The sequence below is a fragment of the Anarhichas minor genome, unplaced genomic scaffold (genome assembly GCF_050575085.1).
Source record: "Anarhichas minor isolate MPS153535 unplaced genomic scaffold, ASM5057508v1 ptg000003l, whole genome shotgun sequence".
In the NCBI taxonomy this organism is placed as follows: domain Eukaryota; kingdom Metazoa; phylum Chordata; class Actinopteri; order Perciformes; family Anarhichadidae; genus Anarhichas; species Anarhichas minor.
The window spans coordinates 9,384,276-9,400,091 of NW_027466449.1; the positions used below are offsets into that span (position 1 = coordinate 9,384,276).

The 15,816-nt window shown below is 41.9% G+C and overlaps 1 protein-coding gene across 1 annotated transcript in view; it reads right to left on the reverse strand.

The window, feature by feature from the left end:
* The window catches only part of LOC142955395 (ERC protein 2-like), a 136,617-nt gene that overhangs the window by 84,361 nt on the left and 36,440 nt on the right, over positions 1-15,816 (reverse strand). The window contains 2 exon segments of the mRNA XM_076096901.1: positions 2,995-3,183; positions 7,016-7,153. Coding sequence (XP_075953016.1) covers positions 2,995-3,183; positions 7,016-7,153 — 327 coding nt within the window.

The window sequence follows — 15,816 nt, forward strand, 5'->3', positions numbered from 1 at the left end:
CACACACACACACACACACACACACACACTGAGCAATTTATTGTTGGGTGTACATAGGTCTGGGACTGTACATGTAGCTCTGCTTGAGTCTGTCATTAAAAAAAAAAACAAGGAGTGTCTGTTAACTATTATCACTAGCCAATCTGAACAAATGCCTCTTTTTACTTTATAATTTCCCAAATAAACTATATGCATAAGTTGGCCTCTGAATATGAGCGATACTGCCATGGGCACAGCACATGGAGTACAACATGTTTAAAAAGATCTTTAGAGAACATTCATGCATACTGAGGTAACTTAGCAGGAACACATTATGACGTTGACTAGCCTGTCTACAATATATGTGCCACATGTGACCTTAAAAAGCCCATAAAGCTTGTCACCTAATGTGTATACTATACTAATGTGACTGTACTAAGGACTACATGATGTGAAAAAGGGGAACACTTGGCCCTCTGGAAGGCAAGCATAGTCATTGTTTACCTCGTCCTCACCCCCGTTACCTCCAAACCTAGGCCTCATTCACTCGTGCACACGCATCAAACCCAATCTTAGCTTGCACAAAACGCATTAGGCCTAAGTGGACCAGAGTTTGTTATGTTCTTTCAGTGGAAAACTGAAAATACAGAAAGGGGGAAAACAGGGGCTGAGAGGACATAGGGTCCAACAGGAATTTGTGATATTATGACAGGAGGGGGAAGGCCAGTAAAGATACGATTACATATTTGGTCAACGAAATTATTATTATCATTCCTGGAAATGTCTCAGAAGTGTAAATATTACAAATAAGTTAAATATGTGTGGCCACCAGGATCTGAAGTGGGTCAGAGGATACACAGTCACATCGAGGTTGGGTAGCATTTAAAAAAAAGGTTTTAGCTCCTAAAGGTAATATTTGTCTTTGCATATCTTGGATATGACAGCATTCAATCTCATTAAATGATCTGTCAGTGCGAAAACTGACAATGTCAATGTTTGAAAGTCTTATCTCCATGTTATTGTCAAAAAGAAAAAGAGACCAACAAAAAAGAAAAAAGAAACGAAAAAGGTAAGAAGACGTGACATCCGCCTGGTTTGAAAAGAGTCTTTTGAATAGGACTCAAAAGTGAGTTGAGGTGTGGTGACTGCTTGCTGAATCAAGCCAAGCTTCTTTGGAAAGGTTATTGCCATCCCCTGAGGTTCTTTACAATGTTCTCTTTGAAGAGCTAGTGTTTAGTTTAAGAAGTCCTTTATTAACCCCGGCATCAACAAATACTGTTTTATGGGAAGAGGATGAGGATGCAGTGAAGTCAACAGAGCTCTGAGGTCAAGATAAAAAGCTCCGCTAACAGCTTGACTGAGTCAACAATACAAACATTTGCAAATACAGTGAGTGGGCCGCCGTGTCTACACGACCTGATGGCAAACACAAACTCAACATCTGCATGAGAGGTAAATGTCCATCAGGCAAAAAGCTTATTTCTCCAGTTTTTTGGAGGAATTTGAGATTTACTTCAAAGAAATATGCTTCTTATACAACTATTGGATTCATGTCATGATCCCCAAAGCATTAACTGCATATCAAGCTGGTTTGTGAGGAAGATACTTTTTTCTGATATGATCACATTGTCCAAATGCAATTATTTTGCACAACAGCAGCAATATCTTACAGTCACAAGGGAAATTTAGCTAATTTGCTTAGGAAATCAAGCACATGTTGCTGTATAGTTTGTGTCAAAACCTGATTAATCTATATAGCCAAACACTTTTTTTAAGAAGTACAATTAGGAAATGCCCAATGTAAATAACCTAGCTTTCCTTTATTGTTACATCACATTTCATCTACAACACCTACTGAAGCTTTTGCGGATTAATAAAGTTGTATTGTTTTCTATTGTATTGTATTGCTGTGCAAAACTGAACTTTCCATTCTTTAGACCAAAGTAGATGTGGTTGTCAGGATCAAATTGTGTTATACACTGCCTGATGGCACTGAGGTCAATGTGCGCTTGAACGGGCACACAGAAAGAAACACACATACACACAAATATAAACACACAAACATCAGCTGAGTTTTTGAAGAATCTGCAAGTTTACACAACAGGTCTGATTGCTGCCAGGTACACAAAATAGTTCAATTATGGCAACACTTCTGTCAGAGTGTGAAACTGCCTGCTACAAAGATTTATGGAGCTGCTGTCCCTTTCATGTGGTGCCACGTCAACATTCAACAAGATATAATTTCACAGGAATGAGATGTGTGTATGCTTTTTATGAGAATAAAAGAAAACATTCTCATAAATTCTGGCAGGGCGAGATTCTGTCCTGGCTTGTAAGCCTGGAAGAGGAAAAAAAGGGAGAGAAAAGACAGCCAGGCCTCTGACTTGGCACCCGGACAGGGTTAGAAGGATCTTTTACATGCATAAATCACTCTCTCTTAATTCATCCCTTTATCCTTTGCTAACAATATTGTTGATGCATACAGGAGGTAAGAGAGTGGAATTACCATTACTGTCCATGTAAGCAGCGTAAATACATGGTGCGAGTCGTGTATTACAACCAGTGCAGAGTGGTTGTAAAAGTATATTCTTTTAATTATTTTTGTACAACGAAAAATAATTATAAAGCGCCATGATGTTCGTTTGAAGTATTCAACAGTAAAAGGTACTTGTTATTATGTCTTTGAAACGAGATTTTGTGTTTGGGCTCATTCTAGAGCTTGGCACAAGAGGCGAAGCATGTCCAAATCTGTTATGATGTGGATAACGATGAAAAATTGATGGCTGTTTGTCTGCAGTCCATACACATACCAGACTATCAATCTTGTGTACAGTGCTTGTATCAACATGCACACTGTTTCAACCACAAATTTTTGTTTTGGATATTTCATATAAAATGAAATACAATATCCAAAACATGTTTACAAAAACACTGCATGTCACACGCACACAACTTTTTTGTTAACTACAAAACATCCTAAGGTATCATGACTTCATCAAAACAATCCATACTGACCGCTCCATCAGGCCTCTGGTTCTGAGTCAGGACGGAGTTAGCAGGCTGACTCTGGGACAGTTTCTGGGGCTGCAGGGCTGAAAGTTTGTCCTTTAATACCTGGTTCTCCTTTCTCATCTGTTCCAGCTCCTCCAGCCGAACCCTGTCTTCCCGCTCCTTCTGCTCACGCAGACTCTCAATTACTCGCTCCTGAAATAGTAAAAGGACAAGAGAAAATAATGTTTGATGAGTGGTGTGAGGAGTATTATAGTAAGGGAGCCTAGATCGCTATCATCTGCATAAAAGCTTCTTCACATTTTTTAAATGTGTTTTGCTTCCAGCATGCAAAAGATTGTCAGCCCTTTGTGATTTCAGTTCTTTCCTATCAATATTGAATAACTTTAGGCAGGGTCTGGCTGTTTAGGCCCGCCAGCATGCCTCGCAAAGTGAGGCTAAAGACAAACTCATAAATGCCTTCCATAAATAATACTGCCATGAATAATAGCATGGACATGAGAAGATCAGAGCAAAGTTAGAACAGAGAGAGATGGAGGAAGCAGGAGAAGGGTTGAGGGACAAAGACAGATGCATTTAGAATGGATTGGACAGTACTGCAGATCACTTCCTAGTGACTCTGCATTGCCTGCTGATAAGCCAAGTTGGAATGTTTGCATCATCATTTTCTCTGTTCTCTAATCATATCGGACAGTGAGAGGACCACGGATTTGGGCATTGGCTTGACACCAGGTCCACACCATGGGTGGCGGAGCATGCAAGGTGTGTGTAGTAGGTGTGTGTTAAGGTGTATGTGTGTGTGTGTTTAGGTGTGGACTGAAGTGATTATCAAGGTGTTTACTCAGGTGTTTATTTAGGCACAGAGCACAGCTCAGCAATGAGGCTTTACGATGTGGCATCGCTGCATGATTGGCAGCTTTAAAACCTTGGGTAATTGAACAAATACACCCACTAACTAGACCTGGCACAGTAACGCACTGCACAGTGGGCTTTGGAAGAGAGGGTGAGAAAGAGAGAGATCATAAAGGGAGAGAGACCACATGGCTAATAGGTCCTGGGTGTTTTCCTGACGTTATGAAATATCTCTAGGATGTTTGGGGTTTTGCGAAAGGGACCAGGATGTGATAATAAAACCTGCCTCTATGAGACTTGAGTGTGGAGCACACGTAAACACAACAAAAATACACACACATTTCATCACAGACAGGCACACACACACACACACACACACATGCGCGTATACATACACCAAAGAGCAGGGCTCGGCTCGGGCACAATGCCCCAGCCAGTTAATTAGAACCACAGCACTGTGGCTAGCAACTGGCTCCAAGAGCAGGTTTGTGACAGGGAGTGTGATTAGCAACACACACACTCGCTCTTGTAAACACATTACACCCACCCTGTGTTGACCACAATGTCTGAAAAGCTCGCCATCGTTCTCCTCATCTTAGCTGAATTATATGTAGGCTGCATCAGAAGTGGTTTCTTGGTAAACAGACGGGCCAAGGCAGAAAAGGGATTTACAGTGTATTGTTGCCATTATACTATTCATTTCAAAGTCTGTCAGCAACAAAAACGAATGTAGGTGATAAAAGATCATTTTAAGTGAAAACATCTATGTAGTGAATGAAAAACACATAAGCCAACATCTAGTCTATTAATATATTAATTTTAGTGAGCAAAAAGCAAACGATTATTTTTCTTGTAGAGTCAATAAATCCAGTGTAGTTCAAGTAAAATAAAATAAAATACCATTTGAGTAAATAATTGCAGCCTATAGGGGAGACACACACAGACAGACACACACACTCCACGCTCCACACATATCTGTCATGAACTCAAGCACCCCTGTGTCTGACTCCACTTCACCTGCTTTCACATGATCAGTGTCAAAGCACTTAACATTGTGTAAAGGACATATATTTCTTATTGAGGAGGCTTTGTTAGCTGACTCAGCACAAATGTGATACCTCCCATTCAGAACCAAACTTTGATCTAGTTTTAATACCACCTTTTTAAAATGTCAGTAAGGAAGCATAGCGCTGGGTCAGGCAGAGCACTGAAGTCAGGCTTGTATTAGCCGATTGGCATCAGCTGTTTGCAATATGCTTCACAAGGACTGGCTCATTCACAGCTGGTAACAACCAATCATATTCTCCAGTCAGGAGAGACTCGAATTTTGTAATGGAAGCTCCTGTAGAGTGTTTTCTACTGACCTTGTCCCTTCAGTCCCTAAGACAAGTATGCACTTGCCAGCTCAGAGCACAAGTAACACACGCTAACATAGCAAACATAAACATGTAGCCATTAACATAAAAACTGTGGCAGCCACTGGAAAAACAAGAAGTACAGCTGGACATCCACATCTGTCCGAGGAACTCTATAAACTCTTAAGCAGCAGCCAGTGCCAACAAAATGTAAACCAGCATCCATCTTTTTGCCTGCAGTACAAACAAACACGTAAATGGGAACCATTTGAGCCTGCAGCGCCAAAGAAATCCTTTTTTAATACTGTAGTACCAACAAATGTGTTCAACTTCAAACATGCAACAGACCTAAACAAGATCAAGTCCCCCTGAAATAAAGCCAGTCAGTTCAAGGTAGACTTTATTTACTTCCAGACTAGGATTTGACATTGAAATCACTGGCACCGATAACCACGAGTGCAAATTCATTAACAAATTGCTAAAGGCTTGTGTAGAATGAAAAACATCATTCTCAAAAGTAACTCCTCTACCAGGGAATATGGTAAATTCAGACTTTATTGGGTAAATGTACCTGTGCACTGAAATGCACTGCATTTTACGAAAGACAAAAAACCACAGTGGCCAACAAGACCATTCATCTTTTAATGTTAGTAGTGGCATGCTAGCTAAATGGTGTTGAGGTGAAGCTTTATGGAGGCCAGCTGCTCTATCATGTTGCCAGAAAACAACAAATGCTCACCCGTCCACCCATGTGGAGTTAGTCTGCTTAGTTCAACTTGATGCATATGTTACTGTGCTCATTCTACTATTTGCTGAGGCTTTGTAGGTCAGTAAATCCAGTCTAAAATCAATGATATTGATATTTTACAAGCATTGGACCGGCACTGCAAAGTCCTTTGAGACTTAAAAGTACAATAATAGTAGTCTCTTTCATTAAGTTCCCTAAAATTCATTAAGTCCTTAAGTTCATTCAGTTACTTTTTTTTCCCTCTATATATATGAATGGCTGTGTTATCTGGAACTGAATTTCCATCCCAGTCTGATCCTTTGTAACTGGGTTCCTCTTGCCAGCTCTGTTCTTTGTCTTCTTCTTCCAAATGCCTTGCAGAAGTTACTCGTTTTTTACTCTGCCTCCATCCTTACATTCCTTGACCCCTTCCTCCCTTAATTCAGAGGCCACCTCTTCCATCAGGGCTGTGCCTCTTCTGCCTGCCATTCCACTTTTCCATCCCTCCATTCCTCCCCTTTTCAAAACTTCTATCCCCCTCTTATTCCATGGATCATTCCCTCCCTATTTTCAGCGTAGTTACAGACAGGGAGTAATCCTCCGTCTACGTTCACCTTAGACCCCCCTTCTCCTTCGCGCCCTTACAGTTTTCGTAGAGGACCTCATCTAGTGTGGTCCAACATCTATAAATCAGGAGGCTGTGTTAGTAAATTACGGCATTGACTCATAGGAAAGCATGCGACTTAATTAAGCCGTATGCTAACTTCCTGAAAGACAAGTGTGCCTCAGTGGGTAAAAATTCCCAGACCAGTTGGTAGTCAAATGGTGTCATTTCGGAAGTTTTTATTCAGTCTATATAGAATAGTCTGTTGTTATGTCTATATCTGATGAACAAGTTTTAGTTTCCTTCATTAATAGTGTGCATAATTCTTCACACCATCGCTCCAGCAACTGTTCTACCAGGGCAACCTTGACCCTCACCTCGAGTCTCTTTTCTCAGCAGGTTCTGTCAGATTTTCTTGACCTCTAACCTTTTCAATAAGGCCATCCTCCTCCTCCTCCTCCTCCCTTCATCACTCCCTCTGTCCTGTACCTTTTCTGATAGAGCTTCCTCCAGTGTGGCCAGCGCTGTGTCTGTGTTGCTGGAGTCAGTCTGAAGGCCCTGGACCCTTTCCCTCAACCCAGCCAGTTGTTTGTCCTTATCCTTTAACTGCTCCAACAGGTTCTCAATCTGGAGAGAGATGGACAGAGACAGAGAAAAGGAGGAGCTGAGGTTAGTAGCAGGCTGATGTGAAACAAGCATTATGGGCAGAAACATTTAGACCAAACCTGAAAAGTTAAGTAGTATTGGTGCAAAGTATACACAACTGGACTATCGTGACTGGAGACCTTGCGGTACCAAAGTACCACAAAAAGTAATTATCCCATTGACCGCCGATTCATCGAGAAGATGAATCTAGACAGCGAATAGTGTGCTCAGCCTCTGGCTGCGTTCTCCAATTTCCTGCTGTAATGTCTTCCATTCGTGCCCTGCATCTTAAAGATGAGCAGCAATGAAATTCTCCCTTCTACGGCTTGGGTCAAGACAATTATGGTTGGATCCATAACGAGAGAAGAAGTTAAACTCTGTGGAGAGGTGTAAACAACACAGCCATTGGATGGTGTGACTAAATCAGCTTCAGTGCTAGTTTAGTAGCGTTATACTAAGAGTTCATTAAGCCCATTGGCTTATGGGACTGTGTCTCTGCATCTGCCCCTCTGCGGCTAACCTCATGTCATTAAAGTGGTGGTGCAATAGTCAGTTGCTGTGTTCAAAAGCCTTTATCTGATGAACATCCGCAAAACAGAACAGAAACACACAAAGACACATACACAGCCACACACACACAGGCGCACACACAAACACAAAATGCTCCGAGCTGTACCAACCAAAACACTAGCAGATGCAGCTGGGGTAGGGCACAGTGCGATGCAATGAGACTCCAGAGGTCTACAAATTAGTTACAAAGGGAAAGCACATGTGATGAGAGGACATGGCGACTTATAATTTCCACAAGCACACCACTCTACATTCCATTGAATCTGAATTAATGTCATCTTGATTTAAAAAAGCGTAGTTCAATTTGAAAAGTTGATGGACTCCCTGAGATCCCCTGAGACCTATACACTGGCATAGAGCATATATTTCCCTGTCTCCAACTCAGTCTTCTTTGGTGTTTTTTCTACAGACAGACAAAGCACCATTCACTCACTGCTGCAAAGCATTAATTCCACATTTGACCCAAGTGGTCCTTTCTCAGCTCAGGGCTTGAATCGTATAAAAGGAAAGGCGCATGCAATGAAAGGAATTCATTATTTAATGAACATGAGAATGCAATAAAAGAAAGAAAAGAAAAGCACTTCAGGCCATCAAGAGACCACAATTTAACTGAGATGGTGAGAGGCTAGAAAATCTCCAGTGGGGGGGGGGGGGGTAAGCTGCATTCCAGCCATGGGTACAAAGATAGATAATGTCCAAATCTCCACAGCTATTTTACAAATTAATCCAATTAGACTTCAGACTTTGGTGTTCTCTGCTCCCCGGAGGGCAAGCGCAAATATTTTAAGTAGCCATCTTGGTTTTGGCAATGGAGGGAAAGTGGCAGGAGGGGAAGGGAAAAAGCAGTCAGGACCCTTCGGCAGATCTTGATAGGTTAATGACAGTCATTATTACAGCCAAGCTGAAAGCTCTGGTAGGTCAGTCCACAAGCGATAGGGACATCAAACCCTTCAGGGAATGATGGGAAAGCTTCACACTACCGAAGTCAGATACAATTCCCAGCAATTCATGATTGCCATGGGTGTGTTAGATGGGATTTTAGGGTTGATAATGTGGGACAGAGAAAGAGGCGAGCTGATTATTCTCTTATGTTTCTCTCAGTGGCAGAGCTGAAGAGGTACTTTTCACTTACTTTCCAAGGGACGTAGCCACTTCAGTGGCAAAGCTAGACACATTATAGCATTCTCGGTCTTCAGATCATGAAGCGCCGATGACTCCTCACAGATTAAACAAGACTGACGCTCCACACGCATTAAACACAAGATGAAGTACAAACAAACCAAACATGGCTTTGGCCTCTAGTTGCAGCAGCTCAGTAGCTTCGACATACCTTGTTAAAATAAACAGTAAAATAGTAAATACCCAGCGAAACATTTACATTTGCACTCATGCACACCCTAGCTCCCTATCCCTATGGGCACCACAGAGCCCTACTTTAGGTCAAATTGAGCATGTTGCCCCTGGTCTTAGATAAATGATTACATTCTTTGCCAGGCTTCAGTTTGCTTTGGCCTGGTCGCACAAAATAACAACCACTCGATGAAATATTTAGCCACGTCGCTCTGCCTTCTGTGAAATTGTGCAGAAAAACGTTTAACAGAAGTTAAACGTTGTACTGAGGAGTCACGTGAGTCATGGCTATGGGAAAGACGGCAAGGAATTCTGTCAGAATTTGCAAAGTCAAAACATACTCTCCAAAGAGAAATGGCTTTCGTTGACAGGCGAGGCGCAGGGCAGCCGTATGCCTTTCTGTGAGAGAGGGGGGCCAGTAGCTCGATTGTTATGATGAGAGCAGCAGCCATTCATTTTATCTCTCAGTGTATGTGGCTACCTCAAACTATACTCCCGCATCTCTTTCTCTCACACACACACACACACATACACACAGGCTTTTATCATTAAACCACTGCGCATATGTCATCCCACTCTCCAACCACACACACCTCCCGCTGAAGCAGACCACCTACGATAGGCCGCTATCATGACTCTGTGGGCCAGGCACTGCGGTGTGGACGGTCTGTCTCAGTGAGTGTGTATCCTCCTGAGAAACCATGACGTCTGTCTCAGTCGTCTCCCACACACATGGCTCCTCACTGTTTACAGCCATACTGTTTTGGCTCTGATAACTTTATCAACAAGCTGATAGGATGGGACCAGGTTCCCCTTAAATGTGTTAATGCGTGGTTACCTTTTACTGAACTTTTGCAAAATAGTAGTTGATGAATCGACTAATTATTGACACAATTATGTAAAAAGAAAAACTAGAATTGTCGTCTCTTGGTTGTATGCCTCTGTCAACCAGTCAAGTTGCAGTTTACGTCCATGTCTCTCCAAAATGTCATCACATTTGTGTGAAATTGTCTCAATTAGCATATGAATCGAGTTATGGCCAAAAATGTTTTTAGTCAGGTCACAATGACCTTTGACCAACAAATTATATTCAGTTCATCCTTGAGTCCAAGTGGACATTTGTGCCAAATTTGAAGAAATTCCCTCCAGGCATTCCTCAGATAACGCGTTCAAGAGAATGGTACGGACGGACAACCCGAAAATATAATGCATCCGGCCACGGCTATCTGTTGTGGAGGCATTAGCTATTATAAACTTGGGGATGCTGGCTACACTCATATTGTTATTGTCATATAAACTACTTGGTAAAACTAGTGGGTTGGAAGTGGGCTGTGATATTGTCATCAGTGAAACAAAACATAATGAAATATGGCATTTATTCATTCTCAAATGAGTGACAAATATTTGTGTGAGAGGAGGAATTTGAAGTATCAAACAATAGCCCACAAGCATTCATGTAAAGTTAACACGATGATGAATCAACAAAACCATTTTGAGTCTGTTTAATGGGCTTTGATATCCATTGGGAACCTTGGTGTTGCATTCCTGTTGCAGTCTGTAGAGTACGATCATGATTAGGACAAGCTGAGTTCTAATGGAATGGGAGAGAAGTTAGTGAAACAGTATCAGGCCTCGTGTTTCTGGCAAAAATCGTGATCTAAAAGCAGCTTCTTCCGCAGCAGAACCACAAACCCGGTCGACCCGTCTGTCTTCCATCCAAACTAAGAAGTAGAACTCGGTGGCCTCCAGAGGAATCATTTCAGCAGAACACAAAGGAGACCAGCGTGGAGCGTGACCACCATAAAAATACAATCGTTTGTATTTTTAAAACTCTTTTGGACCAATAAAAATACCAAACAATAATTGGTCGCCCTTTCCGAATGGCAACTCATTTCTCTGCGCTTGTCATCGCCTCTGAAAATATGACAGAGACAGTTGTAAAACCCAAAGATCCTGGCACTGATATGGTACGCATGTGCATGCATGTACACACACACACAGCCACACACAAATACACAGAGGGACAATAACCACAAACTGAACAATATGGAGTAACACATTATGTACTTCCCCAGAGAAATCTAGGTCACAGTCAGACAGAAACACTAAGAAAGACTACATACTGGAAATGTCATTCTGCTATTTCAAGTACTCCACAATCACATAATACAATCCAAATAAAGCATGTACATGTCAAACTGTGTGTGGTTATATGTGTGTGAGTGAATTACAGTATACTCAAACATGTGCACCTGCATACTGTTCCCATCTCCTGCCTTCAGAGCTTGTTGATTCCCAGATTAATAAAGGACTTCCTACTGCTCCTGAGCACTCATATGTGGTTCTTCAAAGAGAAACACAGTTTGGTCTTGTAGTTCAGGGAAGATAGTGACCTTTGCAGAGTGAGGAAGGAGGGTGTGCACTTGATTTAACCCCTGTCCCACCACCAACTCCTCTCTGCCTGTGAAGAAGAGCAGCACAGGCCACACTGGAAGACTGAGGAAACGCTGATACTGTGTAAGCTGGCGCCCCCATGTGGCAAATTTCTGCAGCAGGCCCATTTATCTACTTGTGACAACTCCAGAGTTCAAAATGTTGTCTTTAGAGAGCAAGGTAAAACAGAGGAGACACTGTCCTCTCTCGTCCCAGGATTGAGGAAGACAATCAAACCTTCTACACACTACCCCATTATAAATGTTCTTGAATGAGAATAGCAGCTTGTCAAGAAACATAAGTGGACTTAGCTACTGGAAGAGAACTGCCAGCATTTACTCATAGCTCTGAAGTCCCAAACAGATCTCTATAGACCATTGAGCCGACTGACTGGGAATGTACAAAAGGGGACAACGTGACACAGAGATCCCTAAAGCAGAAAATGACACCTCTCCCCTTTTCCCCTCGATTGACCTTCCTGATGTCATGCTGCTTTGCTCGAGGAGTCATTACTCATCTGTTATCAACCAGAACGACGGAGCAAAATGACTTCATAAGACGAGTTGTGCCCGAGAGAGGGAGGAAGAGAAGGGAGGGTCAAGAAGCACCATGCTCAGGTTCTGAAATCGTACACACTTTTCTAAAACAGGCAAAAGTAGAGCTCAAGATGTCTTTCTGTCAAGGAGCAATTTTTCCTTCAAAACTAGAAAAGAACGACTTTCCCCCTGATGAAAGAATGAAAACAGTTTCTTTTGGCTAACTCTTGTCTGCAGAAGAGGGCTGTGCGCATTTAAAACATGTATTCAAGTATTGTGCCACTGTTAACCTGCATATGTGCTAGTGTGCCTGCATTTCTCTCTATATTTGCTGTGCTGTTCTCGACCAAATCTCTTCTGCATCCAAACCAAAAAGAATCATGCAGAGGCACATAGTCTTGACAAACCAAACAGGCAGGTCCTCGCCTATCCTACAGCCAAAGTGGGGGGGAAAAGGTTTTGTTGAGGTGGAACTAGGAGCGAACGAAAGAGACAACATTTTCTAAGGGTATCACTAGAATTACAACTTTTGCCTGTGACTCTCACAGCAGCTTCCTCTCCATTGCCCCAAAATTCACTCTGCTTCTAACCACATGCGCCTGTTTAGAAACACAAAGGTGCTCTGTGTCCATCAACAACACACACATACACAGACTCTCTCATTTGAATGCAGGCGCACAGGCGTGTAAACAGACACACACCTTATGAATACAGAGAAACGAGCGTACAGAGATGAATATATGATAAGCCTCATCTATTGATATTCATAAATGTGTTATAATTTACTTGTATACTTTTACAAACTAGCAGCTTTCCTGTATTTTGTCAGCATGCATACAAGGATGAATCCCAATCATTCCTAAATTGGAAGTGACCTTAGTTATGAATCGATAACTTTGGCACAACATCTGAAACATCAAATAAAGCAAAGTAGCTATGAACGCTGGATGATACCAGCCTGAATGAGGTAAAGCAGAACACCCACAGAGATAGTCTTAATGTAAGTTGTAAATAATATTGAATAAGTCTAAAAGAGATCAGAAGGAATAAACACAAATTATTAATTATTTTACTCACACAACTGCCTCATTAAAAACACTTCCTAAAAAGTAAAAATCATTTGCATTTAACAATTACCGCCTCTTTTAGGACTGAGTACAAAAACTGGTTGAAAAAAAGCCTGTTTATTTGCCCCTTTTATCAAAATAAATGTAGTCCGATGTCTGAAAAACTCAAACAAAAGACTATAGAAACTTTGTGAAACATAAACACTTAAGTAGCTTGATAAATAGGCCTACCGTTTGTGTATGTGTTTAAAGACATTTGCATATGCACTCACATACACCAACAGGAAACCATATCCCCTTGTCTAATTCTGTACGTCCGTTGTAACATGTGGATTATTCTGAACATATAGTACTGCTCTCTGAGGAATACACACATACACACACACAATCAGACTATGATTATTATCATGAATGTAAGGCAAGTTCAGCCGATGGGGGCTGTATATAGCACTTACACATATGACAAGCAGACATCCTCCCCCTCTACCCACACATTCCTCCAGAAAGTAATTCACGCAGAGACCCTCCACTGCATTCATACATATCAAATAGACACCAACGCACAGACACATTAATGCGCACATATGTACACTTACACACACAACACACACACAGATGCAGATGCAGATACGCACACAGAGAATGATAGGGAAACAGTGAGAAAGACGAAGCAAGTTTTGTTTCATTGTGATTTCTCCTGGTCGACCACAGAGCAAAACGAGACTTCTGCAGACCCCAGAGCTGTTCAATGAAGACAGATTGCACTTGTGCAAGCTGAGCTGTACGTGAGTGTGAGCGTGTCTGCCGGCCAAGTTGATCCACGTCCATGCTCTTTAGTATCAAGACCCTATCTATGCCCCCCTCAGCTGCGGAATGCTGCAGTGATTGCTGGGTAATTACCCTGACGCTTCATTCCTTTGCTCCCAGCACCATTAGTATTAATTCTTTTCCTTTTCTCCTCTTTGGAGAGAGGGAATGGGAGGTCTTTGATCTAAAAGAGAGGGCGATAGAAAGAGAGTGAGAGACCGAGAGAAAGAGAGAGAGAGAGAGAGAGAAAGAAAGAAACAGAGAGAGGAAGAAAGCGAAAAAGAAAGAAATTACATGTGGCCACCCGGCGGGGACCACAGCAGCTGTGTGTATGTGTGCGTGTGTGTGTGTGTGTGTGTGTGTGTGTCAACCTGTAGCTTCTGACCCCGGCACACTTTACAGTGATCTGGTCAGACAGGTCAAATATACCATGCAGTCACACAGTTCAACTGAGAGACAGAGGGTGAAACTGTGACCCACTTCAGACAGAAACTGAAGTGCCTGCCTCAGATCTTAAGAGTATGATATACTAACACTTGACTGCCAACAGGTTAGGTGGAAACAGGTCAGCCTGAGCGATGACTTGTGTCATCATCAGGATACAGTCAGGTTTAGGTTCTTCATCAAGTGGGAGAGTCGTCATGATTTCTTCAACTGCAGTGCACATGTTGTGGTCACGAAGAAGACGGACTTGAATAGCTGGAGCCTGACATATGGCCTGACACTGAGTTTGTCTTGACTGATGTGTAGCCTGGCTCCAATCAGCTAGCCTCAAGCTCTCACCATTAACCCCGGCTGATTGCTGATAGGAGCAGAAGGGGGATACAGGGGGGCCTATCACGGGCTGTTTACCGGAACCTCCCCAGCTCCAACGGGCTTATCTGTAACCATTTCTCTGCGCTGTGATTGGTCAGATGGAATCCATTAGGATGAAAGGCATTGGTGGCCCCATCACAAGATCTATCAAGATCACACACACGCTCACACACAGAAACGCACACATACAGTAGAGAGTTATAGGATCTCTGAGAAATACAGCTGTTACACACACACACAATCACTCAACTGGAATACTGACAGTCTGCCCTACAGTGTATTTAGGTTAGGTATGGCATTCACTGTTTCGATTCTGCAAAGTCAGGTGACAGCTTCATGCAATAAACATTATAGTCTTTATATTCAAGCTATGCACCTCTACTTTATAACATTATTAGTAGTAATATCATTTGTTAGGGCTGGCTGTCTTTTGGAATCTTTCAAAACAAGAGCCAATACGATGTACTTGTACTTGAGTTTCAGTAACTCATACTTTGTTCAATACTTCAGTTTGAGGAATATAAACCAGTATTTTATACAAAAACCCATGTTTCATTTATCAAAATGGGCCACACTTCCCAATGCATTTTTGCAGATAGTGTTGTCTAAACCAAAGTAGCAGTACAACTTGGATTGCACTAAAAATGTCTAAAATGAGCGGTTTCCTGATTCATATCCGGAAATATCTGACCAAAGATTAAATAAACAAGACTAAGAATCTGACCGAGCATTCGATGCAAACTTGTAACCGTTTTTGTTACTCCGACCTTTGTACGGTACTTAATAATAATATATAACTGTTTTAGAAAGTAGATTCATTGGAGAAAGAGATCATCGTCTGGCATACACATCTGCACAAAATGTAGAAAGCAATGCTTTGTTTATTAAACACACATAGACATAATAAACACTGTGCCAATGCGTAGTAAATATTTTACTTTCTATCAATATGCAGCACTTCCCCTCAATATCCATATGCATCAAACTCAAAAGTGCCAGTGTTGTTTTGGGGAAGAGTGTAAAACATGTGGGAAGAAGGAGCGAAAAGAGAGGTTTATTGGGAAAA